The sequence below is a fragment of the Idiotropiscis lumnitzeri genome, chromosome 10, assembly GCF_059441095.1.
Source record: "Idiotropiscis lumnitzeri isolate Australia: NSW breed Sydney's pygmy pipehorse chromosome 10, RoL_Ilum_1.0, whole genome shotgun sequence".
Taxonomy (NCBI): Eukaryota; Metazoa; Chordata; class Actinopteri; order Syngnathiformes; family Syngnathidae; genus Idiotropiscis; species Idiotropiscis lumnitzeri.
In genome coordinates, this window is record NC_142400.1 from 17,874,081 (window position 1) to 17,888,649 (window position 14,569).

The 14,569-nt window shown below is 36.6% G+C and overlaps 1 protein-coding gene across 1 annotated transcript in view; it reads right to left on the bottom strand.

Annotated features, from left to right (window-relative positions):
• Positions 1 to 14,569, bottom strand: part of bckdhb (branched chain keto acid dehydrogenase E1 subunit beta) — a 48,817-nt gene that overhangs the window by 32,878 nt on the left and 1,370 nt on the right. The window contains exons 2-5 of the mRNA XM_088307694.1: positions 13,516 to 13,593; positions 12,262 to 12,330; positions 5,657 to 5,790; positions 3,530 to 3,685 (exon numbers count right to left, since the gene is read on the bottom strand). Of these exons, the coding sequence (XP_088163820.1) occupies positions 3,530 to 3,685; positions 5,657 to 5,790; positions 12,262 to 12,330; positions 13,516 to 13,593 (437 nt within the window). The remainder of the gene's footprint in view (positions 1 to 3,529; positions 3,686 to 5,656; positions 5,791 to 12,261; positions 12,331 to 13,515; positions 13,594 to 14,569) is intronic.

Consider the following 14,569-nt stretch of genomic DNA (forward strand, 5'->3'; position numbering starts at 1 on the left):
CAGATGCTAGCACACACATGAGAAATCCATTTCCGGGGCATAAGCCAGCGAGACACAACCGATTGCCATCAAACCAAATAAATACAGTGGAACCTTTAGTTCGAACGCCCCTTTTTATGTTCAGTTCGCAATACGCACATAAATTGTGAAGAAAAATTATCTCGATTTACATATTAGTTTAGACTGAACACTGTAATTAGATGGAGCAATGATAACCCTTAAGTGATTTTTGAAAAAAAAAAAAAAAAAAAAGCACTCAGCACAACGACACGGCAAAAGAGGTGCTTGGCCGTACGAACACATGAACATTAAACTTTAATGTCAATTGGGGGACCATAATTATGATACTGCAGTTCGCAAATACCCATGGGCTACAGGTTTGAGACACTTGCATATACAATACACACACATTGTATTTTACAACAATACAATTTTCTATGTAACTGTGGATGAAATCCTGAAGCTTGTGCTCAAGATTATCGTGAGCGGTCCTCACGACGCCAAGTCAATTTACTCGAGTAGTAAAGTAATCATGGTGAAGCGGGTATGCTGCACACAAATGGCATGAGCGGCCAACAGAAATGAAATCAACCCAGAGTGTTAACGCTTTTAAATCTTTTACCCCCACAACTTTGATAAATGTCTTCTAAAAATGTTTAAATCATTTTTTTCTTACAGTATTTTTCGAAAGCTGCTTTTATTTCTTTACTTCACATTTGAATGTTTTAAACCATTTTAAAGGTTTTTGGTCAGCTACGTTGCTTTCGCCGCTTTGCATCTTAAATGTTATTAGCTGCTGTGTCTTTGCTAGTGTGAAGCACATTCTGCTGTCTTGCGTTTGAAATGTGCAATATACTGCGCAAATCCCATCTTTCAATACAAGGACAATTTTGTATTTATTGTAGGCCACATCCTTTTTCTGTAGCAACCTGTGTGTTCCTTGATTGACATTGTGCAATGTGAGGAAAGAGAATTAAGAGGAAAGTGTGGCTATAATAAATTTAAAGCCAGCTAAATCTCATTCACTTGAATGGACCTGGTGATTACAATTTGGGAAATATGAAATCGTCAATATGGTTAATTACTGTTGTAAAAGACAATTTACAATACAAAGCAATACAAGTTTATTTATATAGTGCATTCGGGAAATAAGAACACGTATCATGTATGTAAATGCTGTATTTATATTACTAGGTGGAGGCTGGTTGGCGAGCTCGTTCAAAACCAGGAAAGGCCCTCCTCAGCCTGAACTCGAGAACCAGTTTGGAAAAGGTTCTGAAGTTTAGATCCATTGTAACCGAATAGCCTTAAAAAGGTGTCATGGAAAAGCGACCACACAGACTGTTTTGGGGTAGAACAGGTAAAATGGAAAAGTGAATTAAGTTGGCAACACTTAAGACAAGTCGTCGTTCCTTTTCGCTTGCACTGCCGACACACATGCGTATCAAAATAAAACCCACACATACAGCACTTTTTATTTTGACTTCCTAAAGTCTGCGACAGTGGACAAAAAGAGCAATAACAGGACCAGCTAGCTACATATCCTTTTTCTGGGAGCAATTGTAGAAATCTGTGTGTGAGTGCAGAGAGAATTTTTAGAGATGATGAAATGGAAAAAAATAATTAAAAGACAGATGCAGCTCAAAACATAACTAGTTATTATACTCAGAAATATTACTTGTGCAGGTTATTTTCTCTTTAGAAACAAATTGCTGCAGTATGTTTAAATAATTGGATATTGGATAGCTTAAAAAAACCAAAATAAACTGAATAGAAGAAAATGATGACCTCATCTGCAACTCTACTATATTTGTTCAGAACTGTTCAATTATGTCAATGTTAAACACAGTGGCCAATATATTGATATTCAGTGGAAGTAAGAAGCATGACTGACTATCCAACGATTTTTTATTTATTTTATAAAATGCTCATAAAATGTTCATTTCTAAGCCAGTATTACAATAAATTTAAAATTACTAATAAATTCAAGTTGCTTGCATGTAGTTACTTCTGTCATTTATATTGGCGCTTAATTTGCTACATTTCTCTGTTGGATAGCTTAACTTTAGAGAAGCCTCATTTAATATAGAATAACTGAAGGCTTGGCCAACTGAATTTTCCAAGCACATTGCCCAACACTAGTAATAGTGTGATGCAGTATATTAACACATTATTACAATCGTATCTAATATGTGCTCTCCAATTGGCAAGCAACCAGTTCAGGGTGTACCCCATTGTGTCGCCCTAAGTCAGCTGGGATAGGCTTCCAACGCACCCCCTAGCGAGGATAAGTGATACAAAGAAAGGCTGGATGTGGTGTCTATGATCATGTGACAAAAAATATTTTACAACACAGAAGGTTAAGAATTCTGATGGCAGTTGCAAGTACTATTCTACCCCTAAATATCTTTAAAGACAAAGTTTAATTTGACAACTTACAATTGTAATTGTTTTTGGTCTACCACTCATTTTATTGTCTTTCTAAATATTCTTTTAAGATTTATGTTTATTTTATATAATCCGCCCTCGAAGCATCTAAATATATATATATATATATATATATATATATATATATATATAGCTAAACATTTGAGGACAAACTCATGTGGCAGGCCTTTGCAACTGGCAACAAACTCATGCTGACATGTCATCATCACCCTCGACAGTGCTACACGCTGGTATCTACACAGAATGAAGTGGAAGGAAAATGCAGGAAAGAATCACTTCCCTGGGTTATTTATGTAAGGCCTATAATGACAGACTGCCAAGTGGCTTTTTTTTTTTTTTTCAAACCTCTGCTGAGGTTTCCATCATTAGTGTCTTGCAAAGGCTTATATAAAACAGATACTTCCATAACATATGTAATGGCTAATAGGAACGCTGCAGCACACTATGAGCACTGCATGATGTACTGTATTAAGTAAGCACTTCACTTTCTCTAATTTAGTTGCACAGAGAGGCATTTTGTGCTTGCATAATATTATCAGTAATTGGGAAACTCTATTAACAAGCCTGCAATATAGATTATCATTTTCCATGAGCCTCCAAGTGAAATTCTGAGGGTTAGCTTCTGTGAATTTCTAATATTGCACATCATCCATCCCGCTTCTCCTCACAAGGGTCGCGGTGCTGGAGCCAATCCCAGCTGTCTTTGGGCAGTAGGTCATTAAATTCAAATTAATACTGTCCAAAACCTTTTAAATATATTTGGTTTTGCACATAGTATTTAATACTGTAATAGTTTTAAACTCAGCAGACTTCTCAGTAGGGCTTCGCCTATTGAATATTTTAGAAACTTGAGAATCTGTTGGAAAATTCTATTGAATAAACAAGTATTTGGATAAGAGGTATTTTGCTTTGTTAAAATAATTATGAATGCACAACAGAAAATAATACATTTCACTTAATAATGACTAATTGGTTTTCTGTCAGATCAGATCAAGATTTTTTTCTCAACTTCACATTGTGCAGAGAAGCGAACTATTTTATATATGCATATGAGGAAACTGTAGGGTGCTGTACAGCTAACCTTAATGCCAGGACAGTGGGCAAAGAAGGCCTCCGGGCTTTGGGAATGGTAGAGGGATCCATGGCCAACACATCCCCAGGGAGCCCGAATGGTGAGGTTGCCGCAATCAAACAAGTTGCCAGAGCGGTAGCGGTACTTGGCAGCTTCATTGACAATCTACAAAGACACTGATATGTTAGTTCCACCAAAAATGACAAAGGTTTCAAATACTTTCTCTTTCAACTGTACATGCATACATAATTGGCTTGACAAAAGATTTGGCAATGTGATTATTGGGGAGGGACAGGTAATGGTCAATGTGAACTATTTTCTGAATGATTAATTATTCGATTGGGACATACATTCTATTTCAACATTGGCCTAAAAAAATCATGGATACATATTTTGTTGTACGCCGCTTTGACTGCACAGGGACACACATTTATCTTCTGGAGGACACAGAGGAACATAAGATAGAAAGGTTAAATAATATGCCAACGCCAATTCAGCTCCCTAAGAAAACATGTGTTGTAAGATTATAAAAATAACGGACGTTTGGGGTATTTTTTATAAAACACCCACATTATGCTCAACATACTTAAAAAGACCACGTAAGAGCCGAGCAAAAATTGCACATTTTATTTGCAGAGCCGGTAATTATCCATTAACATATTTTATTAATGTAAAACTCAATAAAAATGAATGCTGGTACACATTAGGTGGGATGAGGCATTACAAATGAACTATTATAGTTACCTAAGATTATAATTATTATTTTTACAAATTAAAGAGTGTTGTTAATAACACAGCCTGACCTTAAAAATTGCATTCGCTAAAATGAGTCTCCAAGCTCATGAAAAATCAATCCCTCCATTATCAGAAACTGTGGGGCTTTTCTCTGAATGCAATGAAATCTCGCCAGGCTCATCTGTCAACTGGCAATGAAATACTGCAACTGGGTCATGGAAAACTGGATGCTACAGAGTCGAGAATCTGTCGTATGCCTAACATAAGTACATGTTTGATACTCGAAAATATATCTGCTTAAAACCTCAGGTGACTGAAATACATCCAAAAGGGTCGTCGAGTGGTATTTGGCCATGCCAGCCTGACTCTCCTGTTCACAAGCCGGCTGTCATTTCAGACCATTTTCTTTCCCTCGTTTACTCCTCTTCGAGACTGTGCACTCACGGCCGACGATGTGTTGTAAAGCAGCCACGCCTGCGCAAAGCCTTGTCCATTGGCCGGCCGTCAAGTCACCCTTTTTTTTTTTTTTAAATGTCCCCCTCCTCCACATTCTTCCATCTTTCTCTGCATGACATGCGCACACTCAAGGCCATAGCAAGGTGCGCCAAAGCAGCAACACCAACCTGAAGCCTCAGTCCACACGCTGGCGGTAAAGTTGGACTTAAAGTAAATAAATAAATCCCCTATCCTCGCTTTTCATTCACTGCATGACATACATGCACGCACAACTGACAATGAGGCACTCTATCTGAAGGGAAGATGTATTTTGGGATATAGGCAAGCTAACTGCATGTTTCAATTGTGCCGGATAACCACTGATACAAAAAAAAAAAATGATGCTCATGTTTGGATTTCAAAGTGTGTCGCATGGCACCACACCTAAAACAAATCAGGAAAACTGAATTGATGAAAAATAGTATCACACAATGGGCCTATTTTGGTGCAAGTGCAAGTCGATCTCCAACTGGCCACGTCACTTGCACGGCCGACTACAAAATCCCCCATCCAATTAGTCTATTAGTTTCCGAATGTCAGCCCTGATTTAAATGCAAACAGCTCTGCCGCCAAGGAAAGGCTCGTTCCATAGCACAACGGCGCAAACGCAACGTTATGCCTAAAATAGCGAAATACCAAAAGAAGGAAAATCCCACCCATGCGGACAGCTAAACTGTGCTTTGCGCTAGATTGCTGAGAACGTAAATATGGCCTTATACAGTATATCTACAAATGACTGAATACTACAGTTCTCCATCTTTGCACACAATTTCAGCATACATCTTCAAACATGTAAAACGTGTTCATACAGGATCTCTGCATTCACTCTACAGGTTATTTAAATGGAATGGGAGGCTATTATTGAGTTATCCTCAGAATGTATACCTCATCATTCATTATTATTACCTGGTCAAATGCAGGAAAGATGTAGTCTGCAAACTGGATCTCAGCAATAGCTGTGGCTCCTGCGACAGCTACACCGATACCAAATCCTACAATTCCTTGCTCACAAAGTGGAGTATTGAAGACTCGATCCTTACCTGGGGTGACAGTAAGAGAAAAACATGCAGATCTATTGATACAGCATCATACAAGGAGATTGTAAAACTGTGTTCAATACTACATATGCCAGACTTGAGTGAGGTTTTCCAATCCTCAATTCTCACCTACTAACCTTTGTTTAGTTGAGTACTGAGCAAGTAATGTAAAATATTTAAGAATCCACCAATCAAACAATTATTCTGCCATTTATCCGAATTCGGATCATGGATAAGTAAAGCCCATTCAAGCTGAATTTTGGATGAAGCGCGGCACTTGGTTGCTCAAGTTGCGATGTTAGAGAGCTCACTTTTTTCAGCTTTACGATTGGATTCCGTATAGGGCTAGTCAAAAGAATTACTGCAGTATAGCATATACTGGACCAATGTTCGAAACACATGTACAGGAGCCCGCTTCCTCAAACAACACACACATATGAATAGGTAGATACAATGCACATTTTTGAGCGGCATGCCTATACTGGTGCTATGCTAATGTCCATGCTTTCCATTATCTTTGATAGGACAATGGTCCATGCTAATATTGATGGGGAAGTCGCCTGTGGCTTATATATATATATAATATACAATACAATACATAATTCTTTATATAGCAGTTTCACTTGTCTACTATTTCTCTGTGACAACAGACCAGGAAATATGTGTACCAGTCTCTTTCTGTTGATTACGCCACATTGCAGTTTACTGGCACTGCGGCCAATTCTGAAACTAACAGGCTGACAGCTACTCATACATACATGCATGCACATGCATTTTGAGTGGACTCGGCACTATTTTCTGTCCGTTAAATCCAAAGTCCCTGCAGTAAAAGTTTATTATATGTGATTATGGTCTTTCAAAGTATTTCTAAAATCATGTTTTCGAAAAACTTCTAGCAATGTACACACTTTTAGTAATTTCATTGTAAGATATTTTTCATTGCTTTACTTTGCTATTAAATCACTAACTCTAGTCATGATCTGCTTTTAAATGTACTTTCAATTACAGTATGAGAAGCAAATTGAGTTACGTTGTGGATGAAATGTGCTTTATAAATTGGTGATTCTATTTTTATTCATATAATTATTTATTTATATAACATAGCCTAATTATAGATGAAGATCTAAACAATGTGAAAAATGTTTTAAGCCCCCTGTATAATACCCACCATTGTTTTGGGATGCTTTTTTTTTGCAAATAAATAAATACTGTATAGTAAAATTCTATAACAAACAGCTATACAATACTTTAAACATACTGTATACTGATATGAATAATAACTATAATCACATACTGTATACCATTCTAAACAATTACATGAATGGTTGAAGGCAATTACTGCATATATAACACTATAAATGATTATATAGATGTATTGTAAAAACAAGTACCATGTACGGTATGTTACAAATATGATGTTTCTTTTTATACTATAAATAGATGTAACTATAAATTTAATCATCGGATTATATTTCCTACGACTAAATTGCATATAATGGCAAAATGCATCAATACAGTACATGTTTTGATAACAGCAATACACCTCCAAAATGCAATGCCACCCTTTTGATGTAGCAAACCTATTCAGGGATCCAGAATAAAAAAAAATTGATAAATAAATATAATGAAAAAAAAAACATCCTATTTTTGCCAGCGATTCCATTTTCCCTTTGCCCACGCTGTAATCTAAAATGGAGCCAGAAGAATATGTAAGGTACTCTAAATTTGGATTAAGAATGTTATTTTGCTTAGTCTTTCCTTTCTTTGTGTGTGATGGCTTCAGATGTCCTTCTCGCCAGTATTACTCATGAAATTCAATTAGGTAGGACAGCATCACAAATCCGAATGAAAAATTCAATGAGCAAAGTGAGCTCACTGGTCAAAGTACGACTCAACCTTATATGAAGGTCACTAACGCATGTGTGTCGTCAAGGTATTGAAATCAGTCTGCTACTGCCCCAAAGTAGAAACATTGTGGCCACACAAAGAAAATCGTCATTAAAAAATATATATATTTACAATGGCAGATTGTTAAATCCCAATTTTCAACAGTAACTTAAATATGTCATTTTAAAATTTATTAAAACATTGACACAGCCACTCTACAACTTTGTCACGTTTGTACTAAAACACATTTTGTACTAAATTTATCAATCAGAGATGCATGTCAAGTGTTATTGGTTAACATTTTGCACTTTTTGATATTTTTTCTAGAACATTGTGTTTTTTATAACAACATATGTAATGTATTAATAAATTTAGGTTAGGATCAGCAACAGGATTTTTTTTTAAACGTCATAGTTATAAATTATAATGCATTGTCAAATCAGCATTGTGGAGGCTTTCACAAGTCAAACTTAAAAACCCCCAAAATATCCCAACTACCTAATTTGTTATGTAAAACACAAAGAAGTTTTGGGACACATTAAAATTTGCTGTGGGTGACGGTAATTGATTGATGATGACAGTTTTAATCTTGATGATAACAACATGTGTTTCCAAATGCAGAAAGCGAGCATTGTGAATGCATGCATGGTTAGCCCGGCTGCCAGGCAGCAAGAAGACTCCGTGTTCAAGGCATAGTGTGGAGAAAAAACATTCTCTCCTCGTGTGCAGCCAATTTCTCTCCAGGTGATCTGGCTTCGTCCGACAGTCCAAAACAATATTTTTGGTTAATAGAATGCTCTTTATGGGCGAATGTGTGTAAGCCATGTGAAAGACAGTGATCAGTGGTGATTCGCAATGTATCCCCGCTTCAACTCCTACGTTTGCTGCTTTTGGCCAACGTGTAATACTCTTCTGGTTAAGCAATCTGTTGATTTGGATGTACCTGTATACTCGGGGTCATTGTCATGCTGAAAGGTGAAATTCCTCTCTGGTTTCAGTTTTCCAGCAGACATCTAAAGGATTTGGGCCAAAATTGACTCATACTTGGAACTGTTCATATGTCGCATCAGCTTGACTGAAGCCTCTGCTTCAGGGAGAATGTAATTTTTTGGTTGCGAGCCTTTTCTTGCAAAGGAAAATATCAAAACAGCTTTATTAATTAAGCCACGCATAATAAAAGGATACATTCATTATCCTTTCCGCAACTCATAACAGTTTACTTTTTTCTGACTGGGGTTTGCAAGTAAGTAGAAAAGTGCATAGTTGATTCAGTATGTCTCTGTCATGCATGTAGGTAATCGTGATGCGCCATGTTTCAAACAAATGTACAGTGGTGCCTTGAGATATGAGTTTAATTTGTTCCTTGACAGCACTCGTAATTCAGAACATTCAAATGATTTTTTCCCCACTGAAATTCATAGAAATGTCATTAATGAGTTCCAAGGACCCCCGAAAAAATTGAATGTTTTTACACGGAATTCAAAATCTTTCTTGACACTAAATGTGTTCTATTTGCCTCCACTAGTCAGAACACGGCATTATGATTAATATTATATTTGTGGAATATGAGTTGAGCAGCAAAATCCACCATTTTATTTTAGCCACCATTTTGTCTCTTTCTGTTGAAAATGTCATCACAGTTGCCCAGGGCTCAGGTAATGATCAATCATAGCTCACCTGTTTTCTAAAGCTGAGCCATGATTGGTCGTTACCTGAGCCCTGAGTAACTGCGATGCCTTTTTCTGTTGACAGAAAATGGCAAAATGGCCGCACCCTGAGATGGACAATTTTTTTAATTTTGACGCATATTCCACAAACGCAATACTGTTTAAACTAGTGGGGCTACATAGATCATGATACTGAAAAGTAAATCTTTGAGTTGACTTCCCCTCTAATAAAAACATCACTAATATAATCCATCAATTATCTGAGCCGCATTTCCACGCAAGGGTCAGTACTTTATAAGTTATGCCAATATTACATAGAACTAAACCGAAATCAACAATTTTTGTCACACTTTCTCCTGCAGCGCACATTGTGCTGCTCAATCTGGTGTGCACGTCTTAGCAACGTGGGGAAGTAGAAGACAGGCACACACATATATTGTACTACAGATTCAGCTCCTCTCTTGGCTTCTCAGTAAAGCGGTAATAATCATTCTTTGCAAAGGACACAGGTTATACCTGTGAATATTTTATCCCGTCTGCATATGTAACCTGCTCCACGGTTTATGTTCAGACATTCTTTGCTTGAAGGGTAACAACATCGCCACGTAGATGCTAATTGTTAGCCAGTGTGCCGATGCTGATTGCCCTTGTATACTGGTGGGGGCTATGTGGTTATTTCAAATAAAGATGTAAATCGCTTTCTTATGTTTAGTCAGACTGTAATATTCGGATGAGAGTGACAATGAATAGCTTCAAGTCTCTTTTTTGAAGAAAATTTACTAAGTGTATCCACCAAACCCGGTCTTACTTAGAAATGAGTTAAATCATTTGCCACCATACAGTACCAGTATTGCAAATTTGCACAAGTCAAAGCAAAGCAACTTGGCAGCTAGTATCTCGAAAAATTAAAAATTCAGGTCACTTGTATCTCAAGGCACTCTGTAATAGGACTGTTTAAAATCAAGAAGTAGGTAGATATTTGATTTGCATACTTTCATACCAAAAGTCTGTCAGAGAAATCAGGAATTCTAATTCAACGTTTGGTCACATCAGCCAGATACCAACACTGCTTGCTATGAAACAGAGACAACATGAAGTAAGCAGTAGAAACTGTATATTTAGAGTAAATGTATATTTTTCGTTGGGGGGAAATGATCCAAAAAGGCAGTGGTGGAGAGCCGAGATGAAAACGTCATAAAAGCCATTCATATAGTGCTCGCCCTGCATTAACCTCTTTTCTGTATACTTGCTGCAGGTGGTAGAGGTGTGCTCCTTCCCTTTCAGTCGTGAGAGGGATAAAAACAGCTTTGTGCTCGTCACTGTACACAAGGATGAGATGGAAAATAATGATCCCTCTCCAAAAGGTCAACATTTCTGACGTCAATGAAAACAAAGGCAAAGCCAGCTACTGTGCGATTCATTTGAGACTCCACATTTTCAAAAAACAAAACCAAGGCAAACGCAATAAAATCAACAGATAATGCGTGGAAGACGATAGAGTAAGATTTTAGACTATTCTTCTATGCACGTCATCAGACAATAGTGTAAGTCAGCAGAAGTGTTGCTGTTTGGGGAAGAAATTGGGGGTTTGGTTTTATACAATAGCAAGAAAAAAATATGCTAAAAATGGAAAAGAAAAGAAACACCCTTGAGGTCCACTGTTGTGCATGTGACCCTTTATGACATTATTGCAATGTCATAGCGTTAGTTCGGTCAGCTCAACAAGTCAGAGCTGAAAGGGATCCACCACACTACTTTCATGTTTCTCATAATAATAATAATAACAATAATAATAATAATAATAAATAAAAAACATACTAAACTGCAATTTTAAACTTGTTTGTGCCTAATACAGTCTTTGAAAGTGTTTGTACCATATACAACAAACACAAATACACGAATACCAAAAGCACCTGTTTATTGATGCAGACAGAATTTAGAAGGTGCAAGCCACTGGACATTTGCACTGAGCTCAGTCCTTCGTGTCACATCTACTGGTACTGTACTAACTGTTGATTGACAGGCCTCAAGCTTGTTTCAACAGTTGCTGTAGAAACGTGCGATGCAACAGTTTGGTGACAACTCCGGTCACAGGCTTAGCAATTGCTGCTCCGCTCTTCTGTACTGTCCTTAAACACCTTTAAATACACGCATGTAGACAAATACTATATATCAGAAATGGATAACTGGTATGGGTATCACACTGGTATACAGTTTTGGTTCCAGGCAATATTTGCATCCTTTGCCTTATTATCATTATTTTACAGCTCCTAATCCCAAAGATACCAAGAGTCAGAATGCAAAAAGAAATAATTTTAGTCGTTCCGCGCCTTAATCGCTTGCAAAAGTACAACAGACTTTTTTTCACAGATGACATGTAACTGACAGAAGTAAGGACACACATATGCGCACCGCGCAAGTCACGATAACTTGCTCTCATTCTATTTTTGAAGATGTAATAGAAATGATGACGCTACGACAATTAATGTGGTTTAACTTTGTGTTTCTGTCATTTCTAAGAGTGATCATACCTACAGTACAGTAGTCATAATGTATCTAAGCATCCCCAAGAAGTGTAGGCAGTGATAATGTAATGAATACAAATAGTAATTTTAATACCACATAGAAAAACCTATCAGGTAACTACATTGGCTTTACCTATGCCGATAACATTTGTATTGTTTATGAAGAATTATTACATATCAGCTTTCTTGGGCTACAATGAAGAAATATTTGCAAAAGGGTCCTTTTGGTCCTCTAGGTGAACAGTGAACTCTTACTGTTGCAGTACCAAGTGAGGTTGTTGGGGGTATTAAATACTCTGCTGCCACCTTGTGGTAATACAAGGCAGAGCAACAGCAGCTGACGACAAGGGGAGCTTGCCTTTAAATGGTGAAGAAATGAGCAAGTTTAAACTTACCGTATTTGTCTCTCAGACCCACTGTGCATCGAAACACTCCACCAAAGGCCACATCTTCCCCGAATATGACTGCAAATAAACAGCACAGTTACATTTTCCTGCGCACAGGTGTGCAAAAAACAAAACACAAACATAAGAGTCTTATAAATATCAAAACAGACCGGGGTCTAATTACATTGACAAAGAGAAATGGGCCCACATTTAACGAACATTTGTAGTTAAGAAACCCTAAACTTTCATGAAGAAGGCATATAATGTGTTGCTTTTGGAATAGGTGTCACAAAAAAGCACACGAAAAAAATAAAACAAGCGATTCAACTTTAGTTCCACCGTATTTGTACATTGTACATTTTTAAGCAAGTAGTTTCCAATCAATTTTGAGACTGACTCAAACATTTGATGATTTGATGATTCTAAGCACAAAGTTTTGAGATGGCAAGTTTTTATACATGCATATATGCATTTATATATATATGCATATATATACATATATGCATATATATATACTGAACTCTCACACACACACGAGACCACACCAACCTTGCAAAACAGCATTGTGATGTGTTTCTATATGCCCTATTCAGTACTGAATTCCATTGCACTGTCTTATTTATTTATCTAATTTATATATTTGTCTGTATTATTGTTGTATTGCACTGGAGAGGGGAGCCCTCTAATCTCATTGCACACTTGAGTACAATGACAATAAAGGGATTTCTATTTCTTCTTTCTTTCTATATATATATATATGTGTATATATATATAAATGCATTTCTATATATATATATATAAATGCATTTATATTTATATTTATATATATATATTTATATATATATTTATATTTATATTTATATATATATATATATATATATATATGCATTTATATATATATATATATATATATATATATATATATATATATATAATTTATACACCTTCTACATTAGTCATTTTCACTGTTATCAGACAGAATGTTAATAAAGTACATATTTTCATATTTACATCATATCCGACAAGCTGAACTATTATTTGGAATTTCAGGACAACAAAACATGCTGTTGCTGTGGATATAAAACGTTAAATTGACAGCTTTCTGAATGTAACAGTAGAATAAGTAATATTGGTTTGTCTAAATGTTTATGAAGTAAACAGAAGCATTTGGTTGACTTCTTGTTATACACAAAAATTACCATACGCTAATATAATACTATGCATGAAAACTAATGAATAAAACATCATATTTTAATAAAATACCTGCGGTGGGGTCATTGGAAAGAGTGTTGTCCAAGGCACTTGTAATTGACTGGAACAAATTCATCTTCTGGGTTGGCCCTACAATGAGGTAGAAATACAAACAAAACAACATTTAATTAATAGTAAGACAGTACTTGCAAAAGCAATTTTCTCATGTCCTAATTATTTCAAGCATGATTAAAATTGGGAACACTTAAAATATACATGCAAGATCTTAATAAATTAAATATTGCGGTTGAAAGATTCCAGGGACTGCCCAACATGCACGGTCACTTCTGGGTTCCAAATGTTTGTGTTCTGACTGCATTCAAATGTAATGTCACTGTTAACGTTTATGAATCTATTCCGAATCATTTACACATGCAGTTGCTGTCGAGGTGCTTTAGATGAGCCCACCGTCAGTCCATGAGCGAGACCGCGAGCTAGCAGAAAGAAATTGTAATGATGATGTGTGTTCTGGCCCTTCAACTGTTCAACTGAGAGTTCAATTGAGAGCAGGTGAGAGAGAGCAAAGACTCAGTGGGCAAAAACAAGGAAGCGACACACGCAGCTGTGTGTAGATGCAATTGCGTTAGGTTTGAGCAAAGGATTAATTGCCATAAATACAGCCATATCAACAGAGCAACTCCAGTCCAAGCTCATCTGTGAATTTGCCTCGCGTGACAAGAGACTGAGAAAGGTCCCAGTACACTCTGTAACTAAAGCTGAGTTTGGCTTGTTTGGGGATTAAAATGCGTTTTCCAGTGTTTATAATATTGTAGCGTCTCTGGGAGGCTGATGCACTCCCAGTATGCTTTGCAGCACTATGGATGTAATTCGCATTTAAAATGCATGTTTTGTGTCAGTTATATTTCATCAGTCCTTGTTTTAGTTGCTTCAGTATTTGGTAGTATGAGAGTCAGTTTGCTGTATGTAATAATTTTAGTTTTGATATGAAACCATGATCGCGCATGACATGTTGACCAATGACTTGCCAACACTTTCATTGTGTGAAAGTCAGTGACAGTAAACTTGTTCTTCTATTTACAATAAATGAAGTGAAATTGTCCCTTAC